The sequence below is a fragment of the Lacerta agilis genome, chromosome 15 (genome assembly GCF_009819535.1).
Source record: "Lacerta agilis isolate rLacAgi1 chromosome 15, rLacAgi1.pri, whole genome shotgun sequence".
In the NCBI taxonomy this organism is placed as follows: domain Eukaryota; kingdom Metazoa; phylum Chordata; class Lepidosauria; order Squamata; family Lacertidae; genus Lacerta; species Lacerta agilis.
The window spans coordinates 42,100,052-42,119,053 of record NC_046326.1 but is presented as its reverse complement, the minus strand read 5'-3'; the positions used below and the strand labels follow the sequence as shown (position 1 = coordinate 42,119,053).

Genomic DNA, 19,002 nt, shown 5'->3' with positions numbered 1-19,002 from the left:
AGGAAGACCCCAGTTTGTTTGCTGTGCATTGTGGGAGCTCCTGAGCCCAGTCTCTGAATAGCCTACAGGACCATGATGCAGTGTTGCGGCCTGGAGGAGGGATGGAATATGAATTTAGTAAATAAATAGGAGTGGCTGCATAAACACAATCTGGTGGCATTCAGGATCTCCTTCCCCTGAGAGTACCTTGCAACATGGACTGTAGCTTGAAGTGGACACCTTGTGCAAAGAGAACCTTTGCAATGCTGCAGTGGTTGGCCGAGGATTTGGTGTTACCTGTATTTTGATTTCCCTTCCTGTAACATGCTGCCTTTTCTCTCCCCTGTATCCTTGCAGTGATCCATGCTGAAAAGCCTCCATTCATACAGATGAGCCCCGGGTCGAGGTGGCACTTTAAACCCAGATAGTCGGTTGGCTAACTGCCCAGCAGAATGCCATCCACCAGCCGAGCGGGCAGCCTGAAGGACCCCGAGATTGCAGAGCTCTTCTTCAAAGAAGATCCAGAGAAGCTCTTCACGGATCTCCGAGAGATCGGCCATGGAAGCTTTGGAGCTGTTTATTTTGTAAGAGGGCTGGGGTTGGGCATGGAGGTGCTGTGAGGCACATGGAGAAGAATAAGCTCACAGCTAGCTATTGGCAACCGCAAGGTGTCACTTGCCTCATATGGCACCACTAATGAACATTAATGATGGTTGTGCTTTGCCTCTGCAGTCAGAAGCAATAATTCTTCTGAATGCCTGTTGCTGGAAACTGCAAGAGCGGAGAGCACTCTCTCTTGTGTGCTCAGGTCCTGTTTGTGGACTTCCCACTGGCACTTGATTGGCCACTATGAGAACAGGATGCTGGACTAGATGGGCCCATGGCCTGATCCAGCAGGGCTCTCCTTAAGTTTTTATGCACACTAAGGGCCCATTGACTTCTTACTCTGCCATTGCCTGGATCTTCATTAATGCTGAGTTATTCAGATGCTGAGTTGTTCTGCTCCTGCACCTGCTTCTTTTGCACAGATCTTGATTCATTTGCCCCCCTCTTTTTCTCTCCCTCTTTAGTTGTTGGGTAGAGCTCCCCTCAGAGGGTCTGCATGTTATTTAAGGGCTGGAATAGCAAAAACAAAAAAAAGGCCATGTATACTGATCCCATCTGTACTAAGGTGCTCTGGGGGTGGGGGGGCACTATAGCTTTGCATGTTGGAAAGAGTGGGTGCATGCACACAGCTGGCTCAAGCCATGGAGGCCTTGACAAGTGCAATCGGGAGGTGTGTGTGTCTTCTGTGTGACCCATGTCACAGGAGCAGGGATAGTGAGTACTTTGCTTTGTTTCCGGTTCGTCTTGAATTAGAGGTTTGTCATTGAGGCTATTAGTACTCAACTCCAGTGTCCTTGTCGGGGACGAGGAGGGCCTCCCTGGAACAATAGCGGACCTAACAAAAGTGTGTTGTGTGGAAGTGGAGATGCTTTGCAAGGCTGCGTACTGGCATCCATTGTCAGTGTGGCATTGTGGAACACAGCTGGGAATTGTCACATCCCCACCCCCCACCCCGCAAGCTCCTCGCACTTGTTAGAGCACTGCGGCGTGTGGTCTTGAGGGAGGCTGTGCAAGCTCTGAACCAAGCAACCTGGAATTTTAACTCTGGCTGTTCTTGAGGCTTTGCAGGTTGAGAAGGCAAACATGCACACACAAAAGGCTGGACTTCTGAGTCCTTCTCCTAAATTCTTAGCCCCTTGTCCCTTTTGTCATCCAGCTTTTGGAATTTGAGAGAAGCCTCGGAATGGTCAGTTTCCTCCCAAGAAGGATGCATAGGAGGCTTAAATCCCTAATAAAATAAGGGATACAGGCATAAAAAATTAGGGATACAGGATCCATTCTGGCCTCCTCTGACCCCCTCAAGCTTTCTTTTCTTTATGCGGCTTCTGCTCATCATGTTGATTTTGAATGAGGAGCTAAGCAAATCAGACAAAAAGGTTGAACAGTCTTTTCCAGCACCTTCCCTTGCTCCTTCTAACTGAGCCCTGTTCTCCAACCAAATCAGAAGTGGTTCCCCACCCCCTGGCTCATAAACAGGGTATTGCCCAGCCATTGCGTCATGTTAGTACTCAGACTGCGTGGAGTCTGCCAGTAATGCAGATTCTTGTGTCTGCCCTGCAATAAATGACATTTCGCATCTTGGTCCTTTCTGGTTACTTGCCATGCCGAGCCCACTTCCTCAACTTGTTCAGGGAGTGTCATTGCCAGAGACGGTAGCTGTGTGCTTTGCCCATGGAGGCTTTAATTGTGTGACACACCTGCAGAGGTCCAGGGCCATGCTGGAGCTGCTTGATTGGCACCTGTGGTCAAGAGGGTATTCCCAAATGGCCGGCTGTCAGACCTGGATCCTCGCAGAGGCAAAGGGAGTCTATCCCCAGCACTGGCAGCAGCAACAGCAAAGAGATTGCTGCTTAGGCTGGGAAGTGAGTCTGACCCAGCAGACTCTGCAGGACTCAAGAGGTCTTGCTTGCCTTGCTTGCTCAGAGACTTTTTCACTGGGAAGCTCCCAGTAGCTCCCTTCCTCTGACCAGTGCTGGGTGCTGACTACACTCTGTTCCCCAACACCCCCATGTTCCAGCTTCAAGACCTACTGTAGGTTTGAGTCCTGATATGTTGGGTTTCAATTTGGTGGGATCTTCTGCTAGCAGAATAAATGCTGACAGCATTGTGGTTATTGGTTTGTTTGTTTTGTACATTGCAGGCACATGATGTGCGCACCAATGAAGTGGTGGCCATCAAGAAAATGTCTTACAGTGGGAAGCAATCCAACGAGGTACGTGAGGTGTTTGTGAATGGTTGTGCTGCATCTGCCGACATGAGTTCATTCAAGCCAGTCTCTGCCAACCTGGTGCCCTTCACAGGTTTTGGACTACAACTCCCATTAGCAGCAGCAACATGGCTAATCGTCAGGGTGAGGGGAGTTGTAGCCCAGCACCAAGATTGGGTGGGGGGAGGCTGATTTAAGCTCTGCAACCATTGGGGGCTACAGGAACTCCTCAGGGTTCTTTCTCCAGAATGTTCCCTTCAACACTTCACTAGTTGAACTGCACGCAGAATGAATATACAAAACAAATATAAAGAGCAGTAGTAACCAGTATCTATGAGTATTCAGTGTCTCTAGGGACTCTATCATAATGGGAAAATTCAGTCTGTGCTAGAAGGGGAGGGGAATCCGGCTTCAGGAATCCGAGTAGGCAGCAGGTGAGGGGCCTGTGGTGTTTGGAATTCTGAGGAGGGAGCCAGAGAGATGAAGTGTGGAAAAGATGGCTCTTTCCCTGAACACAAGAAACATTTTCCTGCCCTCCTCCCTGAGCCTTTAAGAGCCTGTCTTTAAACTTTATAACTGCAATCATGAGGAGTAGAAGTATGCTTTCAAAAACCCATGCCGGAGCTGAGATTCTTGGAGATCAGTTGAATGCCATTCAGGGAAGCTTTATTTGTAGGCATGACTACATCCTTCCAGATTGCACCCTTAATGATGAAGTTGGAAAGAAGTGCCACAAGAGATGCTCCAGGGATTTCTTGAGTCCTATTGCTACTCCGTGTTGAATTAGCCGGGGACTGGTCAGCTGTCCTACAACCTAAAAAGGGCCTCTTTGTGCAAAATGCTTGTTATTATAACATCAATAGCAAAAGCTGAAATGAACCTAGTGCTGTGGTATTCTTACTTAAGTGCACGTTGGCTTTCCTCTTTGGCCTTCGACATTCCATTCTAAAATTCTGCTTAAAAACAAAACAAAACAACACCCAAAGCCCCATCGCCTGGCTAGCTGACTAAAGAAAACTTGCTAGGAATGGTAGACATGAATGCAGCAGAGGCACCAGCTCAGACAGCAGAGCTTGCTTGCCTGCAGAATTTAATCAAAGGCAGATCAAGCAGAAGCTCCTCTCTCCCTTCCTGGCTCTTTGCTTTGAACAAATCCATCCCAAGGAACTTCAGAAAGATACAGTGGGGAAACGGTGTGAGCGTGGGAAAATTGCAGGCCAGGCAGATTAAGGTCGGCTTTGAGTGCTACCAGCAAGAGCAAGCCTTGGAGGTTAGGAATGTCACCCACTCTCCTGGCAACCCTAGATCCGCTTGAGTTCTAGATCCTTGGCTGAAGACCCTTTAGTTTCATATTTGAAAGGACGTGTGGAGATTTTAATATTATGCTGTGTTTCAAGAACTGCAGCCCTGTCTGGATTTTGTATAAACCAAAGCTTCCCTTGCCTGCTTTTCAGCCTAACGGCTGCATTCCTTTTTGGATATCTTCCGGGGGGGGGGGGCAGAAGCAAAAGTGGGTGGAGCTGCAAATGTGAACTTCTACTTTTGGACCGTAGGCTGCTTTCTACACATGCTCCTATACACCCTCCGTCCTCTGTCCAGACAGGCAAGATGCATTATCAGTGTTCAAGCACACAAGGAGGGTGCAAAACAGGGCTGGTGAGGGCATGAGGTTCACCACCTCTGCCTTAACAGAACAGAGCTACTTATTCAGGACTGTCAGTAGAATGGGGGCACATCCTGTGCACCAAAGATCAGTTATTGTTAAAACATTTTATTTTCACTATGGAATTAACTGAACATGTTTTCAGAACAGCAGATGAAGAGCCCAGGTGCCAGCAGGCTCCGAGGCTTGGTGAGGGCAGAAGGCCAGGGCAGAACAGCCTAGTTGCTGCTTCTTGCTGGCCTTGTGCCTGAAGCCCGGCACATCAAAAGCCCATTCGGCTGTTAAGTACAGCTTCTGGGGCTTAGTGATCGCTGCAGAAGGAGAAAGGAGAAAAGCAGAGGTGTGTGACATGGAGTGTCAGCAACCAGCAGGGGGTTTGCACAACAGCATCCTATCTGAGCTGTGAGGACTTGTATTTTTTAAGCAAAAAACAAAACAACCACATCCCGCTCTGAACTTGCCCTGGTGCTGAATGCTTCAGGGTGACTGTAGAGTAGGATGCCTGGGTGCCATGTGAAGATGCCTTTTAGCGGCCATTCTCCTACCTGTGCCTTGAGATACGGCAGAACCAGGAGTCCTTTCTCTGTTTTCCCCACACCAGCCTCCCGCATTCCATTTTTATTCTGTTCCTGAAGCCTTGTGCATCTCATTTAACCGTGCAATGGTGAAAGTCTAATTTATACCTGTTCCTCATCCTGCTGATTTAATTACTATTGGGCTATAAATACTCTGTTCACATGAATGAAGCATATGGCGCCCGCTTCAGAAATAAGGCTGGATTGTCTCCAGTGGGCGGGTGTGTGTGTCTGTTTTGAAAAAAAACAGTTTAAAAACTCTTTATAGATTGCTCCTCTCTTGCCGAAAGAGAAGGCAGCTTAAGTTGCAGTTACATTTAATCACGCCAGCAACACTGATGTGTGAAATGCAGCTACCTTCTCCTCCGTTCCTGTGATCATAAGAGTTGGAGGTCATCTATTACACACACACCAGCTCAGTTCAGGATCAGCTAAAGCAGTGGTTCCTAAACTTTTTTGGACCACCACCCCCTTGGCTCCATAAACTTATCCCCAGTGCCCCCTACCCTATAAAAGGAATTATTCAGGATAGCAGGTTGCACAACCCATTAAGGAAGATAATAACACTCAAAAGAGAAGCAGTTGGTTGCACATTTCGTGAAAATCTACTTAAATTGATTAAGTTTAATTAATTCAACAAAATTGATGCACTTGGTTTAGTGATACCAGCTTTTCAAAATCTGAGAGTCATATAAACCTCCAGCTCCCCCCTGCCACCCCCTTGCCTCTTAGTGCACACCCCCCAGGCAGTCCCATTACCCCCCAGGGACCACTGAGCTGAAGTGTCACTTGCATGTGGCTGTCCAACCTGTGCTTAAATTCTTCTGATGAAGGAGAGCTCCCTCTGTGTCAATTTTTCCCCATGGGCCAATGTGGCTGATCAGAGGACTGAATTCCACCAAATTCCATCTGTGCCACAACATTCCTGTTTAGGCAAGAGCGCTTGGTGCAGCAGAGTAACGCTTATGTCTCCATGTGGCAAATCACTGTTTCTGTCCTCCGTCAGCAGCTGCATTAGGGGCTACTGGTGCAAAGAAAGATGGAACACAGGGGTTGGGGACCTCAGGCCTGGGGGTGGGGTCTCTATTGGGAGTCTCCCTAGGGTACCCCCCTCACTGGCATTGCTCTGTGCCCTCAGCAGTGTTCGCCTGGCTGGGGCGAGTCTTTGAATTGAGCCGATGCCTCTTGCATGCCTGGATGGAGGATGGAAAGACGTGTGGGCGAAGCGACCTCTGACATTTGCCTGACTGAATTGTAGGCTGCTCTACAAAGGAGAGGGTTGCATCCGTTGCTCCGTCCTGGTTTGCCTCTGGCCCTGCCCACCACTGGCAAACGGTCTCTCCCCCCCCCCCCCAATAAGGTTACCCATAAAGGAATGTAGCCCTTGGGCTAAAAAAAGAAGTTCCCTACCCTGTGGTTCAGCAATGGGGGTCAGTAGGAAAGGCAGTTTGAAATATGGGTTGAAATATGGATAAATATGTTTTAACTTAAGTTTCTAAAGGTCAGCTGATAGGGGGAACATAAAGCCTTAAGTGGATCTTGTTCTTGAATGGAGAAGGGCAGCCTTGTTGCTTCTGATCCTTTTAGTCCTCTGCTTATGTATTTGTCCTGGTCAGAACATACCTGCCCTCTGTCTCCAATTCCCAGAAAGCATTTTCTCTCATCTGTAAAGCTTGACCTTCTCCTTTTTTCTCCCTTTTGTAGAAATGGCAGGATATCATTAAAGAAGTCAAGTTCCTACAAAGAATTAAACATCCAAACAGTATAGAATACAAAGGCTGCTATTTGCGGGAGCATACAGCATGGGTAAGCACATCTTTCCTCTTCCTTTGTGGAGTTGTGTGTGTGTTTTTGTGTGTTGAGCAGTGTAAAAAGGAAATGTGTCTCTGCTGGCTGAGGGTATTGAATCAACATACTTCACCAGCACTTGCCTTTTCCCAGTTGTTACCTCCTGAAAGTTTGTTACTATTGCTATTGAATGAATGTAGGAATTGCCATTTACATGTATCTGAAGGTGATTTACAGACACACCATAAAAACAGCTGCGAGTTTTAAAAAGAGTACAAAAAGACAACTAAAGGTACATTTTAACAACAATACAATGAGCATCTGAGGAAGGGACTGACTTACTCAGCTGGGACAGCTTGTTGAAAGAAAAACATTTTCAATTGTTCAGATAGTGGGTGCCTGTCATTTCTCTACAGGCATTCCATTCTACAGAACTTGGGGCTACCGCACTAAAAGCCCTGCTCTGAATTACTATAGAGCCAACTTCTGATATTTTAGGGACTTAAGGCGGAACTCTTGCAGAACGAAGTGACCTGCTGGGTATATGTGGCATAAGGCTGTCTCTTGTGATCTTTTGAGCTTCTGCAAACTTCTTTGTCCAGCAGGCATTGACTGGATTATTGAGGCAAAACTCTTGTCATCCAGTGCCCTTGACTTGTGAAAATTTTAACCCCTTGTGTGGGAGATAGCTGTGTACCTTTTATTTTACCCTCTTGCATGGCTTTATCATCAGACTCATTCCCTGCTTCTGCTCTTGCTTGAGACTCAAAGCTCCAACAAGATTCCTATCATACCAGGCATCTTTCTTGAAAACAAAATGCAGCATCAAAGCTTTGATGAGATTTATGGCATCCATGAGAAGGGTTTGCTTTAACTGAAGCGGCATAAGAAATTTGCTCTATTGTATAGATCAGTGTTTTTCAACCACTGTTCCGCGGCACACTAGTGTGCCGCAAGATGTTGCCTGGTGTGCCGTGGGAAAAATTGAAAAATTACTTTATATATAGTCAATATAGGCACAGAGTTAAAAAAAAAATAACATTTTCTAATGGTGGTGTGCCTCGTGATTTTTTTCATGAAACAAGTGTGCCTTTGCCCAAAAAAGGTTGAAAAACACTGGTATAGATTGTTCATGTAGTATTTCGTTAGCTTTCAGCCAGTTCTTGGCCACTCTTTATTGAGAATTGCAATATGGAAGGCCTTTGTGGTCTTTTTATAGGCTTCCCAAAGCTTGTGGCCCTCCAGTTGTCTCTGGACTCCCAACTCCCAGAAGCCAGCATGGGCAGTGGTCAGGGTTGATGGGATTCCAGCAATCTCTGGAAGGCTGCAGATATTTCCCCACCTGTGCTCTATACAATGCCCCATAAAACCATCATCTAGCTTCACTTTTAGGCTCTGGGATGTGTGTCTCCAGGTGTGTCTAGAAACCTCCAGTCCAAAGTGCCCCTTTAGCCCTTGTTCAAATTTAAGCAAATGTGGAAGCAGCTTTTAAGTCTTCCTCCAACAAGGCTCTCACACAGTTGCAGTCCAGTTGCTTACTTATTTGGAAGTAACAACACCCCCCCCCCCCCGAAAATCAGTGGGTCTTGATTCTACATAAACATCTGCTGGAGCTGGCTGCCAGTGAGTGAGCTTTCTGGATGATTGACTAAATCCCACGTGACACAAGTAAGAGACCAAACTTTCAGCTGGTTTCTTGCCCTCTTAAGCCAAAAGCCTTTGAATTTTTCTCTCTCCCATTTGGCCTGAATTTCTAGTTATAATGCCCTGCCTGCGTGATAGGAGATTTATTGATTCCTCTGGAATTTTAAATCCTAAAAGAAATACAGAAATGTGTTCTCTCAGCTTTGACGGAAAGGGGGTAACTTGTGCCATACCCAAATTATAAGCCTCTTCTTTTGAGAACAAAAGTCAGTTGCTGTCATCCCTGTGTCTGTAATGGCCCTCGGAGAGGAAGTCCCACTATAGAACACTTGGATTAGGGTGGGTAGGCACAGCTCAGGCAGCAGGGGAGAAGCTGTGCATGTTGAAAACCCCAGTTTCAGTCCCCAGAATCTCCACTGGACGAAGGCGCTGTGCTGCAGAAGGGCTGGGAAGGAGCTTTGGTGTGGCATATGCCTGTTTCCTAGGGTTAGTGGAGCCCTGGGCTCCTTTGGCACAAAAGGTAAGAACCGAAGAAGAGCCTGGCTGGAGCAGGCCAATGGCCCATCAGATCCAGCACCCTGTTCTCACAAGGGCCAACCAGATGCAAGCAGGACCCCAAGCATAAGAGCACTATCCTCCTCCTGTAGTTTCCTCCTGTGAGTGAGATATAAATTTAATAAATAAAAATATCAGCTTGGGGCCAGGATACCTCCCTTACACACCCAACAATTCACTGCGCTCGGCAGGAGTGGGCATCCCATCAGGAGCTCCATTCTGCAGAGTCTTGAAACTGGGCCTTCATTGTGGTGGCACCTGCCCTTTGGAATGCTCTTCTGATGCAGATCCCACAGGCACCTCTGCAAAAGACACCTCCCCTTTTGACAAGCTTTCTGAAATCTTTATCCCAGTTGGTGTCTGTCTTGGGGATGGAGTGGGTTTTATCTATGTGCTGTTGTTATTTTAAACTGTTCTTATGTTTATAACTGGGTGTTTAAAATATATATATATCTATATTCAGTTGGTTTTCTGTGCATGTAACTGTGCATATAAATCCTGGAAATGAGTTTAGGATGCCTCATAGGAGGCAATTCTGAAGCACAAATGAAATAAATAGCAATCAACATGAGGAGAGAAGAGGGGTCATGTCCCTGAAGATCAAGATAAACGTGCCTTTCGTGAGATACTTTAAAACTTTGGCAATGTTGTTCCTCAGTCAAATGGACAGGTGGGGCAAGGGCTCCTCCCAATCATCAGAGGTCGACAGTCAGGGCCCTGATGACACATTTATTTGGGACACCTTGAGGGAAACTTGGTGGTGGAGACAGGCTACCTCTGTATGGCTGCCCAGTACAGAAGCCGTGGGGAAAGACTGGAGAGGGTTGGTCCAGATAAAGCTAATGGACTGCCTGTTGAGGAATGTGGTGGCGGTGGGGTTCTGTCTGAGGAGCAGGTTGTCATGAGACCCTGTTTTAGGGCGTTGGGTGCCACCCTTGCCACTTGAAGCACTTACTAATACTTCCCCCCCCCCTTCTGCCCTATACAGCTTGTTATGGAATACTGTTTAGGATCAGCATCAGATTTATTAGAAGGTATGTTCCTCTCAGTCCCTTTGATTGCTGTGCGGAAGGGAGGAAAGGGGTCTTTTTCTGCTGTTTCCCTCTCACCAGTCCCTTCCCCAATCAGCCAACTTCCCCCTATTTAATTACGTAGAGTCTTTGGCCCTGATTGGGTGGCCCCTGCCTGGTGCTGCTCAGCAAAGGGATGTAAGCCCACAAAACGATTTTGTAAGGGTGCAAGGCCCACCACGCTAACCTAATTGTCTACCTTCTTAAAATGCTGGGTGCTTCCTTGTAGTAGCCTGATGAAGCAAGGTGAGCTTTCATTGTGCTGCTGCTGTTATGTGAGAACCCCTGATAGTGGCTGGGGAGAGGTTAACCTTTTACAACCTTTTTGCTCATTTGTTCGTTTGTGGAGGCTTGTGATGTGTTTGACAGATTGGATGCTGATTGTCAAACTGATATTTGGGGAAACGCAGGCAATAAAGTAACTTGTGCCGGCTCTTGAGTTCATCTCAGGGCACACTGCAGACTGTCTGGTTCCCAAATCCACCTGGCCCTCTCTGTGTTGTCAGCCCGTGCCCTTCCTGTTTTGCTAACTGAGTTTCTCTTTCCTCAAGTCCATAAAAAGCCATTGCAAGAGCTGGAAATTGCTGCAATTACCCACGGTGCTCTCCAAGGTTTAGCATACTTGCATTCTCACAACATGATCCATAGGTAAGTCCTTCCTCACGACATCGCAAGTGGTGCCTGCTTGAACTTGACCTGCGTTTATGTTTTCTCTGGGCAAAAAGCTTGTGGTTTTCTAAATGGGGTGGCTTTCCCTCTTTTTTCATCAAGTGTACAGAGGACCTGCAGTGATAACTTGACTTAATAAGGCAGACACATACACAGGCTAGGGGTACATTTATGTACAGGTCACTGTGTGTTATGCGTTAAAATTCCCCAATGCAGATCTAGAGTCTTCATGGGGTGATATAAAGACCCCAACTACCACTGCCTTTATCAAACAATTAAGCAAATAAGGTGATAAAAACGCAACTCAACTTGCTTCAGTACATCAGGCAGATATGAGGAGCTGCAGTTTTGATAATAATAATAATAATAATAATAATAATAATAATAATTTATTTATTTGTACCCCGCCCATCTGACTGGGTTACCCCAGCCACTCTTCCAGCATATATAAAAACATAGTAAAAAATTAAACCTTAAAAAGCTTCCCTCTCCTGGGCTGCCTTCAGATGTTTCCTAAATGTTATATAATTACTCATCTCCTTGACACCTGATGGGAGGGCATTCCACAGGGTGGGTGCCACTACTAAGAAGGCCCTCTGCCTGGTTCCCTGTAGCTTCACTTCTCGCAGTGTGGGAACTGCCAGAAGGCTCTTGGAGCTGGATCTGTGTTGGATGTAAACAAGGGGTTGGTTTATTAGAAAATAAATACGACACACACTAAGTTGTATCCAGTGTTAGTCGTACTCATTAGAATAGACCATTGAAATGACTATGTGTGATTCGCCCAGGGCTTTAATTTCAGGTCGGTCTGCTTTGAGTATAATTTACTTAGGTGTGACCCTCTAAGCTTTACTAGCAACCTGAACCTGCGGTGACTTTGAAGGACATGAGCCCATGTCCTGGGCCAGGCAAATGGCAGCCTGTCTACTTCAACACCCTCACAGTGGCCAGCCAGATGCTCCAACAGGAAGCCTGCCGCCCCATGGTTTTCTTTGAGGCTCCACAGCAGGGTGGACACAGGATGGGTTCATTGGTCCTGTTGTTGGGGGCAGGATTGCTGTTAGTGGAGCTTGCAGGCGCTCACGCCCCCTTGCCACTGTGTTGGTTCATCTTCCCTAGATGTTTTGGGGTGATGCTAGTGCTTGCTTCCTTCCTTCCTTTACTACAGCTGTGTTTGTATGTAATCTCTTCATGGCAGGAGTAGCCAACATGGTGCCCTCCAAATGCTTTGCACTATAACTCGCGAGTCCCAGCAGGTGTGGGATGTTGGGCGTCGTAGTCCTACAAGATCTGTGAAGGGTGGCGGAGCAGCAGTTTGGCTGTCCCTGTGTTGGGGCCAGCAAACAAGCGTGGCATGTTGACTTCTATTTGTTCCCCAGAGATATCAAGGCAGGAAACATCCTACTGACGGAACCAGGCCAGGTGAAACTCGCTGACTTCGGATCTGCTTCCATAGCATCTCCTGCCAATTCGTTTGTGGGGACACCATATTGGTAAGGAAGGCTTCAGCATTGGTATTGCTGTGGGAGTTAATGTTTTGCAGTTAATGGTCTTATATGCACAGCAGGCAGATTTCTGGATGACCCTTAAAATGGGCTGGAAAGGAGATCACTTCAGTGCCAGGTCTGTCATTCCAGGGTGTAAATATTGGGGTCTGGCAAGGAGTCGTTTTCCACTTGCCGGCACATCGTCCCCCTTTAGTACTTCCTGAAATAGCTTATGAAGACTGGACAGGAACATAGTAGCCTTATACTGAGTAAGACCTAATATATACTTAGTGAGACATAACTCAGCATTGTCCCCCACTGATTGGCAGCAGCTCTCCAGAGTTTCAGGCAAGGGGTCTCTCTCTTACCTGGAGATGCTGGGAATTGAACTTGGGACTTTCTGCATGCAGAGCAGATGCTCTTCCACTGAGCCACAGCCCTTCCCCTTAAAGTAGAGGTAGGTGTGAGCACATGGGAAGAGGGCCTCTGCCCCACCTGCCTGCCTTCTTACTTACAGCCAGTCAGCTCCACCTGCCATTGGCTCTGGCTCCACCTGCTGTCAGTCATCCTACCTTCTACCCTACCAGTTCCAAGGGACATCCAATTGCCATTGTATCTTTCTCTGGCCCATCCTGGTTTCTCCTTTCCCTTCTCCTGGTGAAGATTAAGTGACTCAAGAAAATGATGTGGCAGGAGAGGACGATAAGAGAACATCAACATGCAAGACATATGTTCTTTTTCTCCCTGCTCTGCCATTTCAGGAGCCTCAGCCCTGCTTGTGTTCCCACCACATACTGGGTTTCCTCAAGCAACTACATAGCTTCCTTGGGACCTCAGGCCTCCAGATATACTCATATCCCGTATTGTTTTCTCTACACCTCAGGCTAGTTAGTGTTGGCTAGTAGTCAGTGTTAGTCTTCATCCTAAAGAGCAAGACAGAAATGGTCAAGGGTTTTGGTGAGTGGATCTGCTAAGCACCTTAACTTCTCTCTCTTCAGGATGGCCCCAGAAGTGATTTTAGCCATGGATGAAGGGCAATATGATGGTAAAGTCGACGTGTGGTCACTTGGGATAACGTGTATCGAATTAGGTAGGCCATGTCCGCCTGTTCAAGCTCTGACTTATCCCAGTCAAAAGTTGTACATTTTTTACTACTACTACTACTACTGTATATTCTGGCGTATAAGACTACTTTTTAATCCAGGAAAATATTCTCAAAAGTCGGGGGTGGAGAAACTGCGGTCACGTATATCTCAAACTCTATATTTTAACTGGAAAAGTTGGGGGGTCGTATTATACGCCCAGTCGTCTTATATGCCGGAAAATACAGTACTACTGCTGCTACTAATAATAATATACTGCTTGCTTGCCAAAATCGCTTCTAAGTGGTTTTACAAGTGTAAAACCATTTACAAAAATATACCCCCACAGAACTAAAATACACAACAAAACAATGTCATCAAAACATTAAAAAGCACCCATAATTAAACTTTCCAATAAAACAAACAAACCCACTAAAGCAGCATAATAATTAAAGCAGTTTAAAACAGCAGTTAAAATGATTAGATGAGGAGATTCAGGTCAGGAAATCAAGGGGATTGCAGTCCAAACAGGTATGTCTTTGAGAGCCAGCAGAATGCCAATAGTGATGAGGCCTCTTGTATTTCAGCAACACTGGTGCTAAGTTATGTGTTGCCACATCTAAAAAGATTATTTTGGAACGGAGAAAGATAGAAAAAGAAGCAACCAAAGTTGATCAAGGGCTGGAGCATTTTCCCCCTTTGGAGAAAAATAATGGAGCACTTGGGTCTTTTAAAAAGAAAAGATAATTTGGATCCAGGGGAGAGGTTCATGAACTGTGGAGGAGGAGACCAGAAAGAGACTTTCCTCATTCATATTACAGTGGACCCTCCAGATACGAATTAAATTCATTCCGGAGGTCCGTCCACAACCCGAAAAGTCCGTAGGCAGGGGCACTGCTTCTGTGCACGCACACGCGGCAAAAGCCGGAAGTATATGCTTCCGGGTTTGCCGCATTCGTAACCCGAGCGGTACGTAACTAGAGGGTCCCCTGTATTAGAATTTGGGGTTGGAGTTCCACACAGCTTCTAGTTACTTTCTGACATAAGAGACAGCGATTTCTTAGGTGGCTTTAAAAAAAGGATTTGGTAGAAAGCAGGTATGTCAGTGGTAGGGCTATGCAAAACATTCATCAGTTTGGAGAAGCCCGACACACACACACACACACACCGACCCCTTTGGCATTTGGGTGGCTTGTTTGGCCATCGAAAGTGCAACAGTCATGGTATTTCCACCTCTGCTGCAGTGAGGGGCGGGAGGGTTTGGCAGGTGCAAGTGACCTTGTTCCATCTGGTTCTGTCAAGGATCAGGCACAGGCCGGCTGGGGTGCCACCAGTTGCTTCCCCCTCCATTAAGCAAACACTTTTTTTCTTTCTGTGCAGCGGAAAGGAAGCCTCCCTTGTTTAATATGAACGCAATGAGTGCCTTATATCACATAGCGCAGAATGAATCCCCTACACTCCAGTCCAATGAATGGTGAGTGAATGGCCGAAGGAGGAGAGGTAGCAACACATTTTGGGGTCAGTTGTCTGGGTTTTGTAATGGTGGGCGGTCGCCTCTCCTGTGCGTCCAATTTCCGCATTGGCTTCTGGTCCCTCGGTCCTGGCTGCTGTGTTTCCTCTGATGATCCTACGCAAGTGATATGTTGACATGGGCGAAAAAGGCTGCTGCGCCCCACTGTGTTTAAGCTGAACTGTTAAGTCTGGAAAGGCCTGGGGGGGGGACACACACCCTGATCCTTGACTAAACAATAGTTTAAAACTTCTGTTTTCCCTTACCCTTTATAGGTCTGATTATTTTCGAAACTTTGTAGATTCTTGCCTCCAGAAAATCCCCCAAGACAGGCCTACATCGGAGGAGCTCCTGAAGGTTAGCTTGACTTTCTTTATTCTTCATCTGTCAGCAATCTCCCCCAATATTAGAATCGCACATGTCAGTTACCCTTTCAGTCTTGTCTTTCCATGTTTTCCACGTACCATTTTCTCCCAAAGCCTAGCAGAACCTGGCTATTTTGTGACCTGATGGTCAACACTCTGAGCCTTGTAAGCTAACCGTTCAACATTCCTCCATCCCTCCTCTTAGCAAACTTGTCAGGCCTCTCATTCTTGGGGCTTCCCATCTGGATACCAGTACACGGCCTCCTTACACCTTTGAGTTGCGTGAAAACCTGTTATGTGTTAGTTAGCAAACAACCTCCCTTTTCCCTCTTCATCTATTTACATCACGTGTGTGTTTCTTTTATATATAGTCTGCCCACCACCACACACGCGTGCAAGCAGGCTTCCCATCTTACTGCTCCCATGTTTTTCCTTCTCCTGACACAGATTGTGTACAAGTTGCCTGCTGCTTTGAAGAGGCCTTTCTATTTCTCCTTCCCATCTTCCCTGTAGATCTAATTTCATTTGCTCTGCTGGCAGACAGCAGCAAGTACCAGCAAACCGGAGTGGATGGGGGGGGGGTTGTTCACTATTGATGGTAGTTCTTCTTCATTGCAAAGATGCTTTCTCTATTTACATTTATTTTTAAGCAAAGCCCATGGAGCTGCCTTATCCTGAAGCTGCTCCAACTGGCAGTGGCTTACCTGGATCGTGGTCTCTGCCATCAGCTGCTCCCTGAGGCTCTTTTTCCTTTATGGACTGACCCAGCACAATATTGCACTTCCAGACATCATAGAATCATAGCTAGAGTTTCTGGTGGTGGTGAGCTTTTATCTAAACGGGGAGTAAACATACTGGAGCTCGAGTGCCAGGGACCCTCCAGTTGAGCAGTTCTGCATGTAGCTTCCCACAGGCCTTTGCCAGGCCAAGGGATTCCCTGGGCTTCGGACTGAGGGAAGCCTTGCCAGACCATCTCTGCAGTCGGCACCTACATCTTTTCCCAGTCCAGGAGAACGCTTTGCCTGTAGCCATGGCATGCTGTGGTTTGTGGGCAGAGCCTGAGGTCACAGGGCACTGACACACCCCATCCCGCTTGTGTCTTCTGTCACAGCACGTGTTTGTCCTCCGGGAGCGCCCTGAGACAGTGTTAATAGACCTGATCCAGAGAACAAAGGATGCAGTCAGAGAACTGGACAATCTTCAGTATCGCAAGATGAAGAAACTCCTCTTCCAGGAGGCGCACAACGGGCCCGCGGTGGAAACCCAGGAGGAAGAGGAGGTAGAAGCAGAGGCTGGGCTTGGGGGGTGGGGAGGAATTCTTCATCAGCCTTTTACTCATCTCTGTGTGGTGCTTGCTTCTGGCATCGCCACCACGGTCCTCTTTCCCAGCAGCCTATTCATATCTCCATCTGAGCTTAACCTGCATCTTGGGATATGTCCACCATAAACTGCCCTCTGCAGTTTGGGCGAGTGGCTTGCCCTGCCCCCCTGAAAACAGGATTGTGAATTTCAACTGCTGTCAAACCATGGCCTTCCCTTCTATCATGTAACAAGGCTTTCCTCCTGCCGCAGTTTGGCCAGCACAGCCTTCACCCAGCCTAGAGTTCTCTGGATGTTTTCAACCACAGCTTCCATCAGCCCCAGGCAGCACAGTGCTGGAGCCCAAGAGACTTGTAATCCCAGACACTTGGAGGGCACCAGGCTGGGTGAAGATTGTACCAGTGCCTGAAATGGCCGCAGTTAGATGTGGCTCGTTTGCAAGAGTCGCGTTTTAAAATTGTTGCAGAACATTCCTTTCTGGTAACTTTTGGAAAGAGAGCATTGGTGAATCCAAGCTTGTTGGATTCTCACCTGTGGCAAAGGGCAGTGTGTGTGTGTTTGCAACTGTAAGTGCTGCTCTTGGGACAATTCTCAGTATTGTACAACTTATCCACATGATTTCTTTCTTTGGTATTTAACAAGGTCTGAATTATCCTTTAGAATTCTTTCCCTGTAAGATCGAGATCAAGAACTGAGCATTCTGTATGAGGCCAGCCAAGCAAGGAAATTTGAACCCATGTTGTAACCCTGATGCTCTTATCCACAAACACCTGCCTAGTTTGTGAAACTGGCAAATGTCTGGCAGACACAAGTGACATTTTCTTTCCCCAAAAGACTAAGGGCCTTTCCTTGGCTACCTGTAAAGCTGAACATTCAGCTGGGAAGAGATCTAAGTGCTGCCGCCTCACTGGAAACGATTCTCATGTTACAGCTGCAGTGGGTTGCCCTGCTAACAACCCTCTGTGATGTTCTCCCCTCTCCCTTTCAGGAGCAAGACCACGGCATGGGCCGGACGGGAACAGTGAACAGTGTCGGGAGCAACCAGTCCATCCCCAGCATGTCCATTAGTGCCAGTAGCCAAAGCAGTAGTGTTAATAGTCTTCCAGATGCCTCGGACGACAGGAGCGAGCTGGACATGATGGAGGGTGACCACACGGTGATGTCCAACAGCTCCGTCATCCACTTGAAGCCGGTAATTCACACGGCAGCCCAGAGAGGGCATGATCTGTGTCTCTTCCCATGGCCCAGCTGGAGCCAAAAGGGTCAAGAGGTTTCTTTTTAAATCAATCAGCCTCACTGATATTTCTTCTTCTTCTTCTCCTCCTTCTCCCAAGGAGGAAGAAAACTACAGGGAGGATCCGGACCCCCGATCAAGAGCGTCGGAACCCCAAGTGTCTCCACCCCAAGTGTCTCGCCACAGATCCCACTACCGCAACCGAGAGCATTTTGCTACTATACGCACAGCGTCGCTGGTAGGTTCAACTCTCTCTTTATGGAGCGGTTTAGGCCCTTGACTAAGTGTCATCTTTGGGCTTTTCAGGTTTTTTAAAAAATTTGTAATGCCTGCTCTGAGTAATTAGATTCAACTCATAACAGCCATACTTCGATGGCCAGCTTAGCAAAAACAAGGGGCAAAGCCAATTTCTGGGTTGTTGTTTTTAGGAGCAACCTTTCCATTACGTTTAATTTTTTTAAAAAATAGTTTTTATTCATTTTATAAGATATAAAACAAATACAAACACAAACTCAACACAAACAACTCGTATATCAACTTCACTTTTTTCCTTTAACATCTTAGGGCGACTTCCCCCAACCTCCTCTTTCTGAGTTTCATTACCATTCTTCTTTTAGCAGTTTTTTATGTTTAATGGACAGCTGTATCGGACTCCTTATCCTGTAAGACAGTCCTGTAACATGAACACAATGACAATTTTTAAACTTGAGAGAAATGCTGTTTTGCTTGGTTTTTTAATATACAGGTGAAACTCAAAAAATTAGAATATCGTGGAAAAGTCCATTTATGTAAGCAATTGTTTTCATTAGCTACTGCAGTTTAATATATGAGATAGACTCATGACGTGCAAAGCGAGATATGTCAAGCCTTTGTTTGTTATAATTGTGATCATTACGGCGCACAGCTGATGAAAACCCCAAAATTGAGATTGTTAATTAGGGGTTCTCATCAGCTGTACGCCATAATCATCACAATTATAAAAATAAAGGTTTGACATATCTCGCTTTGCATTTCATGAGTCTATCTCATATATTAGTTTCACCTTTTAAGTTGAATTGCTGAAAGAAATGAACCTTTCCACGATATTCTAATTATTTTGAGTTTCACCTGTAAAATGTTTTGTCTTGTTTTGTTTTTGCAAAAGGAGGATGAGATCTGCTTCTCCAAGACGTTGCTTTTCTAGATGCTTGCTAGCTCAGGGGTGCTCCCAATATTCCCCATAACAATTCCTTTAGCTGACATAGGAAGG

At 46.6% G+C, this 19,002-nt stretch overlaps 1 protein-coding gene across 2 annotated transcripts in view; it reads left to right on the top strand.

Moving 5' to 3' along the window:
* The first annotated feature begins 336 nt into the window (after positions 1-336).
* TAOK1 (TAO kinase 1) overlaps positions 337-19,002 on the top strand; it is a 32,183-nt gene continuing 13,517 nt past the window's right edge. For both annotated transcript variants that reach the window (XM_033172673.1, XM_033172672.1), the window contains exons 1-12: positions 337-563; positions 2,726-2,797; positions 6,734-6,835; positions 10,005-10,050; positions 10,638-10,734; positions 12,135-12,248; positions 13,241-13,332; positions 14,705-14,798; positions 15,110-15,191; positions 16,311-16,478; positions 17,508-17,711; positions 17,854-17,991. In XM_033172673.1, coding sequence (XP_033028564.1) covers positions 432-563; positions 2,726-2,797; positions 6,734-6,835; positions 10,005-10,050; positions 10,638-10,734; positions 12,135-12,248; positions 13,241-13,332; positions 14,705-14,798; positions 15,110-15,191; positions 16,311-16,478; positions 17,508-17,711; positions 17,854-17,991 — 1,341 coding nt within the window. In that variant the 5' untranslated portion in view covers positions 337-431. The remainder of the gene's footprint in view (positions 564-2,725; positions 2,798-6,733; positions 6,836-10,004; positions 10,051-10,637; positions 10,735-12,134; positions 12,249-13,240; positions 13,333-14,704; positions 14,799-15,109; positions 15,192-16,310; positions 16,479-17,507; positions 17,712-17,853; positions 17,992-19,002) is intronic.